Source organism: Apis florea, unplaced genomic scaffold (assembly GCF_048593485.1).
Source record: "Apis florea isolate Af1SG1 unplaced genomic scaffold, ASM4859348v1 contig_3496_pilon, whole genome shotgun sequence".
Classification (NCBI taxonomy): domain Eukaryota; kingdom Metazoa; phylum Arthropoda; class Insecta; order Hymenoptera; family Apidae; genus Apis; species Apis florea.
Genome location: NW_028256773.1, coordinates 8,420,379 through 8,438,324, shown reverse-complemented (window position 1 = coordinate 8,438,324; position 17,946 = coordinate 8,420,379). Strand labels below are relative to the sequence as shown.

The window sequence follows — 17,946 nt, the reverse complement described above, 5'->3', positions numbered from 1 at the left end:
TCAACGTATTATTAGAAATTCTTTTAATTAATCGTTCGTTTTACATTTACGTACGCTTTCTTTCCTCTGCTCTCCGTCGCGCGCTGCGATCGCATCGGTTAAAATACAAGAACACGTTGTGTGGCGGATGTACAAAAGTAACAGTGACATAGTGACACTTGTAGCAAGTAGCATTGTAAGTAAACGTGTGTTACAAAGTGCGCTGGATGAGTTGCTAGAAAGTGCTATCTAGAAGTGGCATGGTAATACGTGCTTGCACGGTTCATTGGACACGGAAATTTTCTTCCTTTATGCGGTATTTGATCAGGTAGTTTTAAGTTTGTCCGAGTGTGGTTTATAAGTTTATAGACGCTGCGCGCTGTGCATTATGTCGTTGAACGTGATACGTGGTTTCCGTTTCGCGAGAGAGATTGAACGCGACTGTGATACTTTTGCCGATACGAAACGCGTACGTGTACGTGTATACCGAGTATATGATAAACACGTTTACGTACGTATAAGAATTTTCTTCACAACGTGAAAACTACTCGATACTTGTAAAATACTTTTTTAAAAACGAATATCGAATTGTTGAAAAAAAGAAAACACGTCGAACTTTCTAATACGACTCTTAAATCTTAGAGAATCAAAATTATCGTTAATCCTTTTTTCAAAAGTCTAAAACAATACAAAGAGAGAAAAGCCACGAGATAAATACCGAGAAAATCTCCACGTTAAAGCTAAAGGAAACTGATTTTGGATGGAAAGTTTATTATCGAAGAGGGGGATGGGAAAAGCTCTCGAGGCTCGATTTCTAATCGGACTTCTATCCCTGCCTCCTCTCGTCTCGCGGAACAAGCGTAATTAGAGGTTTCACAGAAAATGGGGGGACGTTAATTACGGGTAGCCCGATCGTTCAGACGACGCGCGATCACAACGAGAGTGTTGGCGAAGACGGAGGGAAAAGAGAGGGAAGGACGATGATGCTCTGCCCTCCGCAAAAGCGTTTCCAACCCTTTCCTTTGATACCTAAAACACGCTTCGGCGAACTTGTATCGATATGAGCCTCTACTTATCGCGATAGATGGCTGCCCAGCTTTTGTGGTTGCGCGACACCAACTCCACGCGACTCCACACGAGTACCCTTTCTCTCTTTCTGCCACCACGTGGAGGGCCACCTTTGTCGACCTTTGAGGAGGAGCAACCGAAAAGGGGATTAAACGCCAAGATTTTTACGAGCTTAGTTACTTTGAGAGGGGGGCTGATGCTGAATAATAGGGATCGTTTAAAAATTATCTGGATTGGCTGCGACGAAGGAACCCCCATTAAGCACTTGGCCAGGGTGTACTTGCTTCTCAGCTGGAAACGATTATTCTCCGTTTTTAACTTTACATGCGATATATCGATTGGATTATTGCGAAGGACACGGGTCGGAATTATAGCTCGTTCTTCCAAAAGGTGGAGAGAAAGGTGATTATTTATTGGACGCGTTCGCGGTTGAAGAATCCTTTGCGTTCGAATGGAAATTTTGACATTTCGTTCGTTCTGGCCAAATATTTCCTTCAGGATCGCCATTTTATTCAGTTGAACGGTGGAAAGTAGTGTTTGTCGCATATCAAAAACGACGATATCTGTAACCTCGATTCATTAGCGTAGGCATAGAATTCAGAGCGTTCTAAAAATTTTGTTACTCAAGATAATATTACATAGAAATAATCAATTAGTTTCGAAAATATTCGAGTAACTTCACTTTAAACGAAAATCATTTTTACGATTTTCTATATTCGAATTTCCATTACAAAGCGTTTGAAACGAGGAGAACGGTATACTTGTATGATTTTTGTGTCACAATTCCTCTCCTTAGAGCACAGCCGTGCCGATATTTACACCTGAAATTTATTAGTTTTAATTTACAAATGTAATTTCATTCAAGATAATAACATATACATGAATAAATTAGACATATTATATCGAAATAATTAATAGTTTAGAAAATTACATTTCCAGTCTTAGATGATTATCTTAATTAATAAACGAAATTCGTTTTTACAATTTTCAATATTCGATTTATAGCTCTTCCACTGAACGTTTGAGGCGAAGAGAACAATATTTTGTACGATCTTTTGTGTTACAATTCCTCTTCTTAGAGCACAGCCGTGCCGATATTTACACCTGAAATTTATGTATACTTTTTAATTCCAATTTCAATTCCAAATATCCAAATAAGTTATTATATCGAAATAATCAATACTTTCGAAAATTATATTTCCACTCTTGGATGATTATCCTAACATGTTACAACGTCACCATTGTCAACAAATCGTCTGAAGGGAAGAGAGCTCGTGCAAGATAATTCTTGCGCTCCCTCTTCCTCCTTACGCGTCGTTGCGCAAGAAAACGGGCGACGAAAACTCGGTGGGAGGCGTGTCAATATTTACACCGAATTGAAATTTATTCAAACCCCTTAACGGCGCGCGTGTACATATTTGTGTGTGTGAAATTGCGCCTATTACGAGGAGGGTGGAATAACGCGTGTTCTCCCGCTCTGAACGAGTTTCTCCTCCACCATTGTCGCCGAATCGGGGGCCACGTGTCCTCCCTCGATCGAACACGAAAGGAAGAACGTTTTGCATACGAAATCGAGCGAAATATTGGCCGCGTAATATCCAGCGTGTAATCCGCGCGCTTATCGCGCGGCTCCCCTTATCGACGATGCGCTTTTCGCTGCTTGCTCCTCCCGTATTATTTCTCTTTTCCTCTACGTCGTAGCCAATTTTTTTTTTTTCGCACGAAATCCCTTTTGTTTCGAAGAGAAACAGAGAGATTTCTGTCTCTGGCAGAAGCGGTGAGTCTTAAAATTGTATTTCACGAATCAGAGTTGGGCGGTTCAATTCAAGTTGGGAAATAGTTAAGAATTTGGAATAAAGTTAGCTTAAGTTGATGTAACGTTTGATGAATTTATTTTATTTATTTTATATCACGTTTTGAATGATAAAGTATTGATCCTTTGCGGACGAATGCCAAAGGCGACAGAAAATAATTTCGTTATCTATACGGTTTTTTCAATTTTTGGCAATTTGTATTATCGGGCAGTATAGGTTTTATAAACTGTTACTTTTTTGCTTTTCGTTTTGCAGGAATTGCAGTAAATGACGACTTAAGTAAAGGTTGACGTAGAGGTATCACGAGTCTTGCTTTGATTAAGTTTACATTTGCATTAAAATCAAAACAAGTTTCACTAGTTTTTTTTTTTTATAACTAATATGTCGCAAAATAAGGAAGAAGAAGATTTAATAAGAATTGAAGATAACTATGTTAGCAGACGACGATGAAATACTAAAAGAAAATTCTGTAAATTTTGAATTTTTCAGATAGTATCCTTGACAGTGAAAAAGATGGAGAATAATAATCATTGTTCTTTGATAAAGAAACTTGACAAATTTAACGCTTTAGCACCAGATTTCGTTCGCTTTCTTCGCGAATCAAAATTTGTTCGAATCAGCGAGAACCACGTTCGAAAAAGCGTTTAAATTTATTAAATTTCGTCCACACGCTGGTGCAAATTGTGCGAGTGAAAACGAGAAAGAAATAAATAAAAACTTTTTTTTCTTTTTCTCTTATTCCCGTGGGAAACAAGTATCGCTCAAATATCGGTCGAAATTCTTTCGAATAGAGGCAGAAGATGATCCTGGTGAAATACGCGAGAGCAGAGCCCGGGCCGTGATTTACCATATAAAACCGGCCGAACAAATAACCGGGGACACGGTTGTTTGATCTAGTTTTAGCACAGTTTCCGCCTCGTATTTATGCTCCTCTATCCCTCGTAAAGTCGCGAGATTTATTCTTCCGCGAATAAACAAAAAAAAAAAAAATGAATTGGAGGCCCACATACGAGATATTCGGATAGAATCGAGAAAATAGAAAAATTTGGAAATGATAATGGAATTTAACTTGAGTCTCTTCGATCCAATTATCCATAATCTCTGGCAAAATGATTTGGGAAGATTTAATAGTTGAAGTTATATATAATAATAATAAAGTTGAGTTACTTCGATAATTTATCGTTCGAAAATCGGATCAATTGCTTAAAATATATTATACAGACTCGTTATAATCCCAACAATCCATAATTATATCACGTGCTAATTTTAATAAACACAAAAATCCTTATCTACTACCACTGTGTCCCAATCGACTCCTGTATAACGCGTTCATTAATTAAATCAACCATAATTTCCATAATGGCGTGAAAAGAAACGATCGAATGCTCAACCGAAACGGATTTAATTCTTGATCAACCATAGCTACGTTAAACGTATGACAAACGTAATTCCTGCGTTCGTTATATTATATTTATTATATGAACGATACGTAATAAATGTTATCGTTAATTATTTGAAAAAGATTCGTCGCGTCACAAATGAAAACGCGATAAGACGAGCGTAAGGCGGGCGATAAAGCTCGTGGAAAAGTTGTGAAAATATTGGCTTAGGATCGGCCCACGCTTTTCGTATACTATTCGTGATGCGTTAGCCGACTTAACGGGTGAAACACCTTCTCCAACGTGTGGTGGACGACGTTTCATATGCATATATAGGTGTATCATAAATATTTGTTCACGGAGCGAGCGGAATGTAGATCGATTCGAAAATATGGTCTCTTTGATCAGGATGGAATTTCAGTGGGTGCCTCGTCAAGGATATTGAATTCCATCGGCGTTGCAAACGTTTCGTGTCACCGTTGGTCAGGTGCGTAAACCCGGTTAAACAGGATCGATTTTATTAACTCGTTCGTTCCTCTTTTTTTTTTTTTCTTTTTTCCAACAATAAAGATCGACCGCGGCGCGTATAAACTGTATATAAGTATGTTGGAATCGTTTCGAATGTATAAATTGGATATAACTCGAAACTTATGTATCGATCGGATCGATCTCTCGACAGAGCTTAACAAAGCTTGGATAATTTTTCCTTCTTTTGGATTCGAAGCAATAAGTTCGAATAAGTTTACGAACAAGTATTTTAGTATCACGACCTGGTTAAAATGTTTAAATTTTAACGGTGTTCTATAAATTATTAATCGTTGATTCTTTTGATAAGAGCGCGTCGGATGCGCTACTATTTCCAGCATTTGTGTTAAAATAACAAACAAAAAAGTGTGTTAAACGGAAAATTTCCTGTCCGCCATTATCGCTTGATGCTTTTCAAATTTAGAACACTTTGGATACTTTGTATCCAAGCTCCGTGCTCTTTTTCGGATATAATTAAAACGAGACAACAAATTCGAATTAAATTCGCTGTCCAGTGAAAGTTTGACCCGATTTATTCTCGCTTGATCCATTGTTATATCCCCGCTTTTAATTAAACCGTAGCAATTTGTACTTCAAACATCTTTCTCCATCGGAATTTTCGAGATCAAGGAAAACAACCAATATATCTCCGGTTAATAGAAAAGAAAGAAAGAAAGAAAAAACTTTTTTCCCTCCCCCCGTCCTATCCATTTACTTTTATTTCGACCTTTAATTAAATTCCTCCGATTAAATTCTCGTCTCAGAGTTTGCGAAAATTATGTATGGCTATAAAAAATTACAAGGAAAAAGAATATTGCAAAATTTCGAGACGAGACAAATGCCGACGTAATAGAAATTTTTACGAAATAAAATCCGCTGATGGATTATTCTTTGCCAATGTTATTTCAACGAGTTGTTTAAACATATTTTTGGAAAATTTATACCTGTTTTCACGTATACCTCGCTTCGTATTTCACACGCACATACATACATACGTAATACAAACACGCACAATCCACGTATTACCATAAAACAAACAACCCTTCCTCTTCTCTATTCTTCATCCATCAAGTTAATTCAATTTCCAGACTCGACAAATCCCATTAAAATTTCATTTACCGTAGCAGTGTTACCGTAAAATAAATAACCAAAATGCGACCATATTCCTCTCTCTCTCTCTCTCTCTGTTCGTTCGAATCCGAAACAAAGACGAAGAAGAAAAAAAGAAGCGTTCGAAAAGAAAAAAAGCCAACGTACAATTTAACAACAGAGACGCAGAGCTCCTATTGTAGAGGATGATGAGGTATCTCGAACCGCAAGAATTTTTCGACCGACCCTTCCCAAAAAGGTTAAACCATTTTACCACCTACGGCGAATTATTTCGCATCGAGATCGTTCAATGGCAATAATACAATGGTAGCCGGCTGTTCGTGGCTCCCTCTCTCTAATGGGAACGTCGTGGGGAAGACGATCTCGTGTTTCGAACAACACGGTATGTGTATATATATATATATATATATATATATGCAATGATACAACCGAATACGACCCATCGAAGCGAAATGTACGCATGCGTGTGCGCATGCGCGTGCGTGCATAGTCGAAACGCGAGAAACATCGAGGAAGCGTCGTGGATGGTGTCACGAACTCGCGTGAAAATGTTTGCGCAGGTGCATCCGCGCGCAGGTATGCAGGCTCGATATTAACAAAGGGTGCATTATGAAGACACAACGAGAGTACGGAGGGGCGGATTTTAATCGAATTATGTATACCGATCGACGTGATTCCACCGAATTATTTCGGGTTAATGCACCGTCCACGCCACCGAACGCAAGCTGTTAATGGAAACTGGCCAACTTGCACACGCGCCACGCGTGTGTCCCTCAACTTGATTTTGAGTTTGCTTTTATTACGATTGCTACTTTCACTTTTTTTCTTGCCCTTTTTTTTTTTTTTTTTTTTTTTTCATAATTCGCACGATTCTTCTCGTTTATTTTTTCTCTTTCCTTCTTAAGGTTAAGAAGAATTTTACGCTGCGTTAGATTTGATTCTTTTGATAGATAGGAACATTTAGTAGCGAGATTTTTAGTTCTCCTTCCTTTTGATAAATCGTAGATCTCGTTCGATTTCGAATGAATGCGGAGCAACAATATTTAGCAGCGAATATTTTTCAGCTCGTCCCGATGCAAAGTAAATTGCACGTGTCTTAAACGTGGCTAATTACGAGCTCTCTCGTCGTATATGATTATCTGTATCGCGGAACTCGCTCGATGGCCTGCTTTGGGTCGCTTCAACCGTCGGGAACCGAAAGCTGTCAGTTCGAAAGGTCGTGGCGAGTGTGTACACGTACCTGGCTGACAAGCCTCAACGTTCGTCGGCCACCATCCTTTTATGGGGTTGAACTGCATTCTTCGACGACTTACACGCGTCAGGTTCAACCAAGGTTCGATCCTTCTCAAAATAGAATCGATACGTGGGCAGTGCAAGACGGAATAAACTTGAAATATTCCAATATGAGGATATATTGAAAGAGAGTTTTTTTTTTTTTTTTTTTTTTAATGAAAAGAGATATATATAATTCAAGTTTGAGTTAGAAATGAAATTAATCTCGCTAATTCCCTGATCATATTCCATGGAATTTGCTCGAGCGCGCTAATATACCCGTGCTAATTACTTCTTGATTAAAAGACCTTTGATTACGCTTTCAATCGTCTTCGAGGCTCGCACGTTGCGGAAATGTCATCGTTAATTCGTGATTAATCGACGTGACGAAACTGCGGCCTAATTAGCCCCGTATCCTTGTAAGGAACGACTGTAATTAAGAACCGACGATTATTAATGAATTTTATGATCTTTCTTCCATCCTTTCGAGAAACGTTCTCTCTCTCTCTCCCTCTCTCTCTCTCTCTCTCTCTCTCCCTCTCTCGAAGAGATTAGAAATCGACTAATTCCGTTCTTACTTTAATAGGAATTAAATTATACCATATTTCTCATATACATTTTTTTTTTTTTTTGAATTCGAGAGATGGAAATATATCTTGCTTTCAACACTCGTATGAAGCGCTATCCTACATTTTATTATTATAAATACATTAGTTTTACATTCCAAGGACTCTTGTTGAAGATGTTTTCTTCTTAGTTTCTGCTCAAATGTGTGTATATAAAGTAAAACAAATAAATAAAAGATAATATTTTCACTGAAAATTTTTCAAATTTTTTTTTTAATCAACCCGCAATCAACACTCCGAGAAAAATGTTTCCATTCCGAGTTGATTGTTGTTAAATATAAATACGAGAAATTGTTATCACATCGAACGATAGACGAGATTTTATAAATATAATTGTACAAGGCGAGCGGCTATGGCAGAAGCTTTTTATTAATTAAGGGGATGCAAGATGACGAAACGGCGAACATTCGTCAAAGTGACGCGATGACATCATTGTTTGCCGGGCGAAAAATGGACGGCGAGGATCTCGCGGAGGCACTTTAATTGAACTCGGTTGAAACACGAGTGAAACACGAGCCGGTTTCCCCGTAAGCGTCCATTGTTGTTCCCTGCGCCGTTTCTCGAAATAGCCGGTCTCCAGAAACGATTTTATAGGATTCAATTGATCAGAAGGACGAGATATTTCTGCGAACGCCGACTGATTATTTTCACTTTCTTTTTGATCTTTCTTTCGGCCGATTGTAATCGCTCTGCATAACTCGCGTATCGAGTTATCTTTCTCTCTGGAAACGTGGCGTCCATGTTTTATCGTCAATTTTAATAAACACCTCGAATAAGCAATCGATCTTTCTCGGCGGAGAAGTCGCCTGTAGCGAAAGGATTAACATATAAATTTAGCTTGGAACCGGTGTTTCTTTGGTAAAAACCACCACCGAAATACCAAAATTTGACATAATTTTGGCTTCTCCGTTAATTTATTATTAATTACATTTGTGTATGACACCAACTAATTGTTTGGTTTGCACGTGGCAACACGTTGGTGGAAAGTGTTAATCTAAAAGTTTATTCGGATATACATTTTGCATTGGAACAATATTTATTTACGTGCTAATCTTTTTTCGTAGCTAGATTTTCGAATTGCATTTTGGTCTTAGTTTGACAATTTGACGGCAGGAACGTTATTTTCAAAGTTTTCGAGTTTGGCAAGCGTAGAATGTACGCGAACGATCGATTCGAGCGAGGATGAGTTTGATTTTTGAGGTGTAAAACAAGAATAACAGCGAAAGAGCAACGGTTTCTCTATCTTCGAAGCGATTGCTTCGTAAAATATCGCACGAATTTTCTTTCTTTAGATAACACGTAACATATTAAAGCATAAAAGTTTTACGAAATGATTTCGAGTAAGAAATTGATGGGGCGTAGTCGAGAATCGTCTCGAGTTGTTCGAGAAAAACGATATTCAAAAGTTACATCTTTATGGAGATGCAACAAACGTTCGACGTTAATTTTTATTCATCGAAGAGATTCTTTAGATTTATTCGAAACGAGCAATGCAACGTTACAATTCGTTTGTTTTATGTTTCAGCAAAAATGTGTGAAAGCGCGCGCTCTCTACGACAATATAGCAGAAGCTCCGGACGAGCTGGCTTTCCGAAAGGGCGACGTTCTTACCGTGCTGGAACAAAACACAGCTGGCCTCGAGGGTTGGTGGCTGTGCGCTCTGCGGGGTAGACAGGTAATTACCTCCTTTAACCAACTTTTACTTTTCTCTCTCTCTCTCTCTCTCTCTTTTTTTAACAACAAGTTGATTATATTTCGCGGTATTCGAAAAGAGGGCTTTGTTCGAAGAACATTGCTCGTTGATCAATTGCCGTGTAATTTTATTTGGAACATGGAATTCGTTTGGACGAAAAGCTAAAAGTTTGCGTCGAAGAGTCGCAACAAGTTGATTATTTTTAATGTTTTTAACAACAAGTTGATTATTTCGAAAAGGAGGCTTTGTTCGTTGATCAATTGCCGTGTAATTTTACGTTCAAACTGGGAGCATGGAATTCGTTTGGACGAAAAGCTAAAAGTTTGCGTCGAAGAGTCGCAACAAGTTGATTATTTTTAATGTTTTTAACAACAAGTTGATTATTTCGAAAAGGAGGCTTTGTTCGTTGATCAATTGCCGTGTAATTTTACGTTCAAACTTGGAGCATGGAATTCGTTTGGGTGGAAAGCTAGAAGAGTCGCAATTGTTATAAAGTTTGGATGCGTAATCGATTCTTTCGAACTTGGGATTGGGGGAAAATTTCTGATTCGCTCTTTACAGTTGATCGAAGTTCCACCGTCGAGTGGCACCCGGATGGAAAACTTGATTGGTCGTCGTCCATCATCGAAACCCTGCTCGATCACACACTCCCACTCCAGAGAGTGAGAGATTTCACAATTGGCCCAGTTGACGACAAATCGAACAGCCAGTTGCGTAAACGTCTCATCGAGATCGCGTGATGCTCGCTCGCCAAAGCCTCTTCCTCGAAACGCCTCCATCAACGTTGGACAGACTTTATCACTCTATTTCTAGGTGCGTGAAACGCACCCGTATATTTTGCCCTCGCTCCTTCCGATCTTGCTCTCGCGAAAATGATATCGAAGTAAAGATCGATCGTCGAAAAGAATTAGAGAGACTTGACAAAGTAAAATAATCTCGTGGAAAATAAAGATCGATCGTCGAAAAGAATTACAGATAGACTTGGAGATAGACTTTGTCATAAAGTAAAATAAAGTGATAATGAGCTTTCGCGAGCAAAAACGAAAGCAAAATAAAAATCGATCGTCGAGAAGAATTGGAGAGAGAATTGGATACTTTGTCACAAAGTAAAATAAGATGATCTCGTGGAAACCAAAATAAAAATCGATCAAAAAAAAAAAAAAACATTAAAAAGAAACTTAAATACTTTGTGACGAAGTAAAATAAGGTGATCCCGTGAAAAACGAAATAAATTACTTGACGAAGTAAAATAATCTCGTGGAAAATAACGATCGATCGTCGAAAAGAATTACAGATAGACTTGGATTATTACTTTGTCACAAAGTAAAATAAGATGATCTCGTGGAAACCAAAATAAAGATCGATCAAAAAAAGAGAAACTTAAATACTTTGTGACGAATATTAAAATAAGGTGATTTCGTGAAAAACAAAATTAAACTTAGAAACTTAAATACTTTGTGACGAATATTAAAATAAGGTGATCCCGTGAAAAACAAAATAAAGATGGATTATTTTACTCGACAAATCTCGTGGAAAATAAAGATCGAGATTAGAGACGGACACTTTGCGACGAAGTAAAATAAAGCGAAATATCGGGAAATAAGCTCGACGACGGGAATTGCTTAGACTCGCGTCGAGACGCACAGACTTTCATCTTCTCCCTCTCTCTCTCCTCTCAACACGTGACACGGCATTATTATCGCGGAAATGGGACGTTGGAGACACCGTTACAGACTCCTATCTTGGATAGATGTTCATCTACTGGCGGGCAGAGGAAGGAGAGGGGCCGCCACTGCGAACGAAAGACAGATCTCTCGACAGGGATCGTTTCGACATCTGTTCGAAAGATTTGGAGACGGATCGACCCGCGTCAATCCTCGTCTACGTCTCGCCTCTTGCGCACCATTTTGCCTATTCGTGTCTCTCTATTCGAGGAAACTGGAATGGCAGGCTTGGAATGCGGAGGAAGGATGGCCGTGCACCGTGGTCGTAACTCGTGTCGCTAGGTGGATTTACCGGGACTTATGCGTAGTTAAAAGAGAGAGAATTGAAAAATTTCCCTCGATGTTGTTCGATTTCAAAGAATTTAGAAAATAGATACATATATTATATATTTCTTTTAAGAGAGCGAGGCGAGGATGAAGTACACGATTACGAGCGATTGTTAATCGTTTTATACCGTTTTCAAATATTTGCTTTGACTCGCTGCTACAACTCGTCTTGTATACATACACACGTACATCTTTTGCTTTTGAAACGCGTTGGTCATCCTTGGAAGCGCTCTTACGTTTCACCGCGCATAAAACGCATGTACTGCTATTCCTCGCGCTGACATTTAGCCGCATTCCTCGCGTGTCTTTCCGAGATAATCTTCTTCTAAATCTTCTATATATAACGAGCACGACATTCTACGAACTATAATTTTCCTCGATCGAGAAAAGTCGTTCCGAAAGTTATGCACGAATTTCGTTTCTTGATCTTCTGTACTGTTCTTTATAGACAGAAGTAGTCGTCAGTGAGGATACCACGGCGCTCGTTGGAAAGGAACCGATGCGGTGGAGAGCTGGAAAACGGGGAGGAACGAGGAAACGTTACGAGTTTCGGGACCCGAGATGCCTTTATTTGGTTATAATTATTATTAATTTTCATTCGTTGATTCCACGTCGTTCTCTCCGTCTGTGCACATTTTTTTATTATGATCGATCGCGCGTTCCTTTTTAATCAACTTTTAAATTAACCCGGATCGGAATTAAGCGTTGATGAAACGTTGATCGAATTTTTCTTTTTAATCGAGGCGTAATGCTCGTTTAATTGGACGCAATTTTTAATCGGTTGAAAGCCCCTCGTTTCAAAAAAATCACACGATTTAAAGGGGAGGGGAGGGGCGATCCTTTATCATCGATTCTCCCTGTTCGAACCACGGGAATCGAGGCTGGCTGCCAATTATTATCGGAACGGAAACTTTTGAGTCCAAAAGTGAGTTCGTCTCTCGACACGCCTCATTGACTTCTCGGCATCGATTTGTCCGCACGAAAATTAACGGCAGATGCGCAACTCTGTGTTTCCTTTTCGCTGGGGGAATAATGTCTCCGTGCATTGTCGTTTTCGCCGGCCAAATGAACAGTTTTGTAGAGTACGTCGGTACACACGACGTTTCGAAAATGAGCGAACAGGGATATTTCGTTCGACACGATTTTTCGAAATGATTCTCCCATCTCTCGATTCCCTCTCGAATAATTGGCGGCCGGTTTAAACCGAGATTTCATCGATTAATTTGGCGCGGTCAAATGACCGTATTTTGAAATTTCCTTTAGAAAGTCTCTTGTATACAAAGTTACTGTATCGCCATACGACTTTTTCTACAATATAGATACAACCGATTTTTCAATGTTCACAACTTTCTCTATTGTTTACTTTACGAATCCAATTTCTGTATTAAGATACAAGTGTTTTTTTTTTTTTTTTTGCATTTGACCGATAGGTATACACGAAATGTCGCCAAGTCTAGTGTTGAACGAGTAATACGATTCTTCATTTTCAACTCAACAACCTCCTTCAGATTTTCCACTCTCACTGTCCCATCTACGTTTCCGATATGAAGGCTCTTCGGATACGAGGAGATTCGACAGCTGCGCCTGTCGCCAGGCCTCGAGAACCCATCGTGTGATATATTGCTCGGATCAAACTTGCGAGAGAGAGAGAGAGAGAGAGAGAGAGAGAGAGAGAGAGAGAGAGAGAGAGAGAGAGGTTTCCAAGCCGCTCCTTTATTCGCATTTGCTTGATAATTATTATCGATTAATTCCATTCGTTAATTCCACGGCTCGTCATTTTCTGAACAGGGTATATTTTCGTTTCGACTAATTGGAGCTTGGTTTTCGTTTGCTCTCGCGACACTCGCGGGGAATGATGATATTTTTGGACGACTCCTCGTTTCCTCCTTCGTTCGGGAGCAGCGCTCGGCAATCATCGTTGGCGGATAATACGCGCGAATCGATTTCACGGGCCGTCGCTTTGTCACGTGAAATGCGTGCTTTTCGCGAGGGGATAATGGGATGGGAATGGAGGGGGGGGAAAAAAATTTGCCGGATTGATAAGTCGATGGAATCGATTGGAGATATGAGATCGTTTATTGAGGGAGGAAATGATCGATTGGTTCGATATATTAGAATTAATAGGTTGATAAGTGTAAATTTGTACCATATTTTTCAATAAATAATGTGATAATAACGAATATTAATTTCTTGAAAATAAATAATCCGCTTTTCGAGGGAAAAAACGTGTAATTTGCCGGATCCGATGACTCGTCGATGGAATCGTTTGTAAAAGAGGAAATGATCAATTCATTGAATAATTTTTTGAAAATGATAGGTCAAATATTAATTTTTTGAAAAAGGGAATTAATAATGCGCTTTTCGAGGGAAAAAACGTGTAATTTGCCTCGTCGATGGAATCGTTTATAAAAGAGGAAATGATCAATTCGTCGAATATTAATTTTTTGAAAATGATAGGTCAAATATTAATTTTTTGAAAAAGGGAATTAATAATGCGCTTTTCGAGGGAAAAAACGTGTAATTTGCCGGATCCGATGACTCGTCGATGGAATCGTTTGTAAAAGACGAAATGATCAATTCATTGAATAATTTTTTGAAAATGATAGGTCAAATATTAATTTTTTGAAAAAGGGAATTAATAATGCGCTTTTCGAGGGAAAAAACGTGTAATTTGCCTCGTCGATGGAATCGTTTATAAAAGAGGAAATGATCAATTCGTCGAATATTAATTTTTTGAAAATGATAGGTCAAATATTAATTTTTTGAAAAAGGGAATTAATAATGCGCTTTTCGAGGGAAAAAACGTGTAATTTGCCGGATCCGATGACTCGTCGATGGAATCGTTTGTAAAAGAGGAAATGATCAATTCATTGAATAATTTTTTGAAAATGATAGGTCAAATATTAATTTTTTGAAAAAGGGAATTAATAATGCGCTTTTCGAGGGAAAAAACGTGTAATTTGCCGGATCCGATGACTCGTCGATGGAATCGTTTGTAAAAGACGAAATGATCAATTCGACATATAACACTTAATAAGTTTAAACCTGTACGATACTACGTATTTTTCAATAAACGATAGATCGGATATTAATTTAAAAAAAAAAAAAAAAAAGGAGTGAGTTTTTATTAAATTTTCATTTCCCACAAACACGATAAATATCGTCGAATTCCTTGAAATGTATAATGGATATAATGTGTGCAACGTATGTACAGTTCGGCATGCATGGTTGCGCGATATTAAGTCGTTATTATTCCCTCCGGTTGTGCGCTGTTATTGCAATATACGTGTATACATTTTCCTTTTTACTGCCCAGGGCATCTGTCCAGGAAATCGATTGAGACTTCTGGTCGGCCAATATGATACAGGGGGTTGTTTGGTTGGCAGCAGGCCTGACCTAACCATTTCCGAAGACGGCATACAGAGGCATGGAAAACGGCGTAGCTGGCACGTTCAACCGAACAGGGTGAGTTATACGATCCCATTATTAAATTCATGGGGCACAGAATATTTCTGTATTATATATATATATATATATATACACACGCATGCCCATATATTCGTTTCGTCTTCACCCTTTATCGCGATTCTCTTGGTGCGAACGAAATGGAAAATTTCTTGAATTAAATTTTTAAAGATCGTTGATCGATCGGAGATTAATTCGAAATTAAATCGAAACTCGACACTCTACGTGTTGCTCGTTTAAACATCCGTTACTGGTGTCTCCATCGATTCACTCAAGTGTCCATATTGTGTGTTTTAAATTCGCACAATATTATCTGTAAATATTATCATCGATTCAATCATCGTTCACTCTTATATTTCGATTCACCTCCTCAAGTGTGTCCATGTTCCGCTTAAATTTGTTACAATACTACGTATTTCTTTTTTAATAAATAACGTAGTATCCGGTGATAACGAATAAATGTCATTTATTCTTATCTTCTCTCCTTGTTTCACTTCCTCGTGTTTGTATTATACGTATTTTTCAATAAATGATGTAGTTAATGTTTGGCGTAGTTAGTATCTTTTCTCTGCAATTTTATATGAAGCGAGGATACTCGAGTTTTCGACTTAAATTTGCACAATATGTATTTTTCCATTAAATAACGTAGTTAGTATCCGATAATATCGAATAAATGATACATTCATTTATTCTTATCTTCTCTCCTTGTTTCACTTCCTCCCTCAAGCGTTTGTATACGTATTTTTCGATAAATAACGTAGTTAGTATCTTTTCTCTGTAATTTAAACAAAGTGAGGATGCTTAAATGTCCATGTTTCACTTAAATCTGCACAATACGTATTTTTCAATAAATAACGTAGTTAGCATCCGATGATAACGAACGAACGAGATTGATAGGTCGAATATTGATAAAAATTATTCTTCCTCTTTTCTCTGTGATTTTATCGAACTGAGAATTCTTATTTTCTCTCCCTGTTTCAATCCTCAAATATCCATATACGTATTTTTCAATAAATAACGTAGTTAATATTTGACGTAGTTGCAATTTTATGGAAGCGAGGATACTTAAGTGTCCATATTCGACTTGAATCTGCACAGTACTACGAATAAATGATACGTCACTTATTGCTATTATTCTTCTCTCCTTGTTTCAATCCTCAAATGTCCATACACGTATTTTTCAATAAATAACGTAGTTAATTATCCGATGATATCCGAACGAACGATACGAAGGTGGAATATCGCGTGATTTTTATGGAAATTTCAACGAAATCGAGAAATACCGCGTTTTAAAAGCCAATCTATCCCCCAATTGTCCATTTAAGCGGTTGATCGAATCGACGTCGTTTCGAGCTCGATGACCGACTCGATTCGACTCGATCGGTCCCCTCTCGAGCAGCTTCACCAGCTGCCATCTCTCGTTAATTTATTCGCGATTTGAAAAGACGCAGAAATTCATAAAGTCCACCCCTCTCCATCGATCGACCTTATATATATATATATATATATATAGAGAGAGAGAGAGAGAGAGAGAGAGAGAGAGGCGAGTCCACAATGGCGATGTCGGTTCCATTGTGCACCATCGCGCCCCCTTATGTCGCCCCTGGCCCGCCGCTGTCGAGACGAGGGATCTGTCAAAATCAGCTGACTACCAATTCGTTTGCAATGCTCGTCCGCCATTGGCGTCGCTTTACCATCTGTCACCCACGCCAATTTAATGAATATGCATCGCGATCCCTCCCTTCGATCCTTCTTTAGAGGTTGAAAAACTCGCGGTATAGAAAATCGATTCTTTGTCTCTGCCCCCTCTCTCCTTTTTTTCGATACACCGTGAACGAAGGGTGTGGTTTCAAGTAGTAGGCGTACAAGTGGCGCATATAACTCGTTCGATATCGAGGTACGATCGAGGGTTGTGGTTAGATAGATACGTAGGGAAGTGTAGGGTTGGATAAGGGAAATATGAAAGAAATTTTCTATTTTATTTTATAAGGGAGGCTTGTTTTATTCAATTTTGATTAATGGTAAATATTTTTTACTTTGGAGAAATTTTCTATTTTATATTTATTATACGGTTATATTATATTCATATGGTGATTTCTTTTTTCCAGAGTCATTTCTATTTTCGTTATGAATCGAGAGAATTGGGTCTCTCGGGTTTCAATTGTTTCAAATACGTGCAATTTTCTATTTTATATTATAAGGGAGACTTGTATTTAATTTCGATGAAACATTTTTTATTTTGGAGAAATTTTCTATTTCGTTATACGAGAGACTTGTTATATTTCAATTATATTCATATGGTGATTTTTTTTATCCAGAGTCATTTCTATTTTCGTTATGAATCGAGAGAATTGGGTCTCTCGGGTTTCAATTGTTTCAAATACGTGCAATTTTCTATTTTATATTATAAGGGAGACTTGTATTTAATTTCGATGAAACATTTTTTACTTTGGAGAAATTTTCTATTTTATATTATACGGGAGACTTGTTGTATTTAATTATATTCATATGGTGATTTTTTTTTTTATCCAGAGTCATTTCTATTTTCGTTATGAATCGAGAGAATTGGGTCTCTCGGGTTTCAATTGTTTCAAATACGTGCGATGCCAATTGAGCGAGGTTTACGTTAACGGATCAATTAATCGCGATGAATTTAAATTGTCATTAAGAGGCTGTTTTATTATCGTTGCATAATTCACAACTGTGGTTTACATTTCGCTGTGGGGGGAGGGGAAGAAATCTTGGGTCGGGGATTTCCAATTACGGGCGGATTGGTGGAATTCGCAATTCGGTCTAATTCGAACGAGGTGGGAGGGGGGGTGCTAAATATGCAACAATTCTCGCGATCAACGTTCCATATTTTCATTTCGCTTGCTGGTTAACATCTGTCGCGTGTTGCGTAATCAAGACCCGTGGAAACGGAGCAGCAAATGTTTGATTTGCATCGAACGTGCATCGGTCGAA

At 38.3% G+C, this 17,946-nt stretch overlaps 2 protein-coding genes and 1 long non-coding RNA gene across 3 annotated transcripts in view; 1 reads left to right on the top strand and 2 right to left on the bottom strand.

Annotated features, from left to right (window-relative positions):
* The window catches only part of HLH54F (basic helix-loop-helix domain-containing transcription factor HLH54F), a 106,407-nt gene that overhangs the window by 57,126 nt on the left and 31,335 nt on the right, over window positions 1-17,946 (bottom strand). The gene's annotated exons all lie outside the window — the stretch shown is intronic.
* p130CAS (Serine_rich_CAS and FAT-like_CAS_C domain-containing protein p130CAS) overlaps window positions 1-17,946 on the top strand; it is an 87,980-nt gene that overhangs the window by 41,014 nt on the left and 29,020 nt on the right. Inside the window, exons 2-3 of the mRNA XM_086913128.1 lie at window positions 9,299-9,448; window positions 14,833-14,982. Of these exons, the coding sequence (XP_086769254.1) occupies window positions 9,299-9,448; window positions 14,833-14,982 (300 nt within the window). The remainder of the gene's footprint in view (window positions 1-9,298; window positions 9,449-14,832; window positions 14,983-17,946) is intronic.
* Window positions 1,742-2,151, bottom strand: LOC147656875 (uncharacterized). The gene is made up of 2 exons (XR_015293603.1): window positions 1,979-2,151; window positions 1,742-1,868 (listed from the first exon to the last, which is right to left on the bottom strand). It is a non-coding gene; the product is annotated as an uncharacterized LOC147656875 (long non-coding RNA).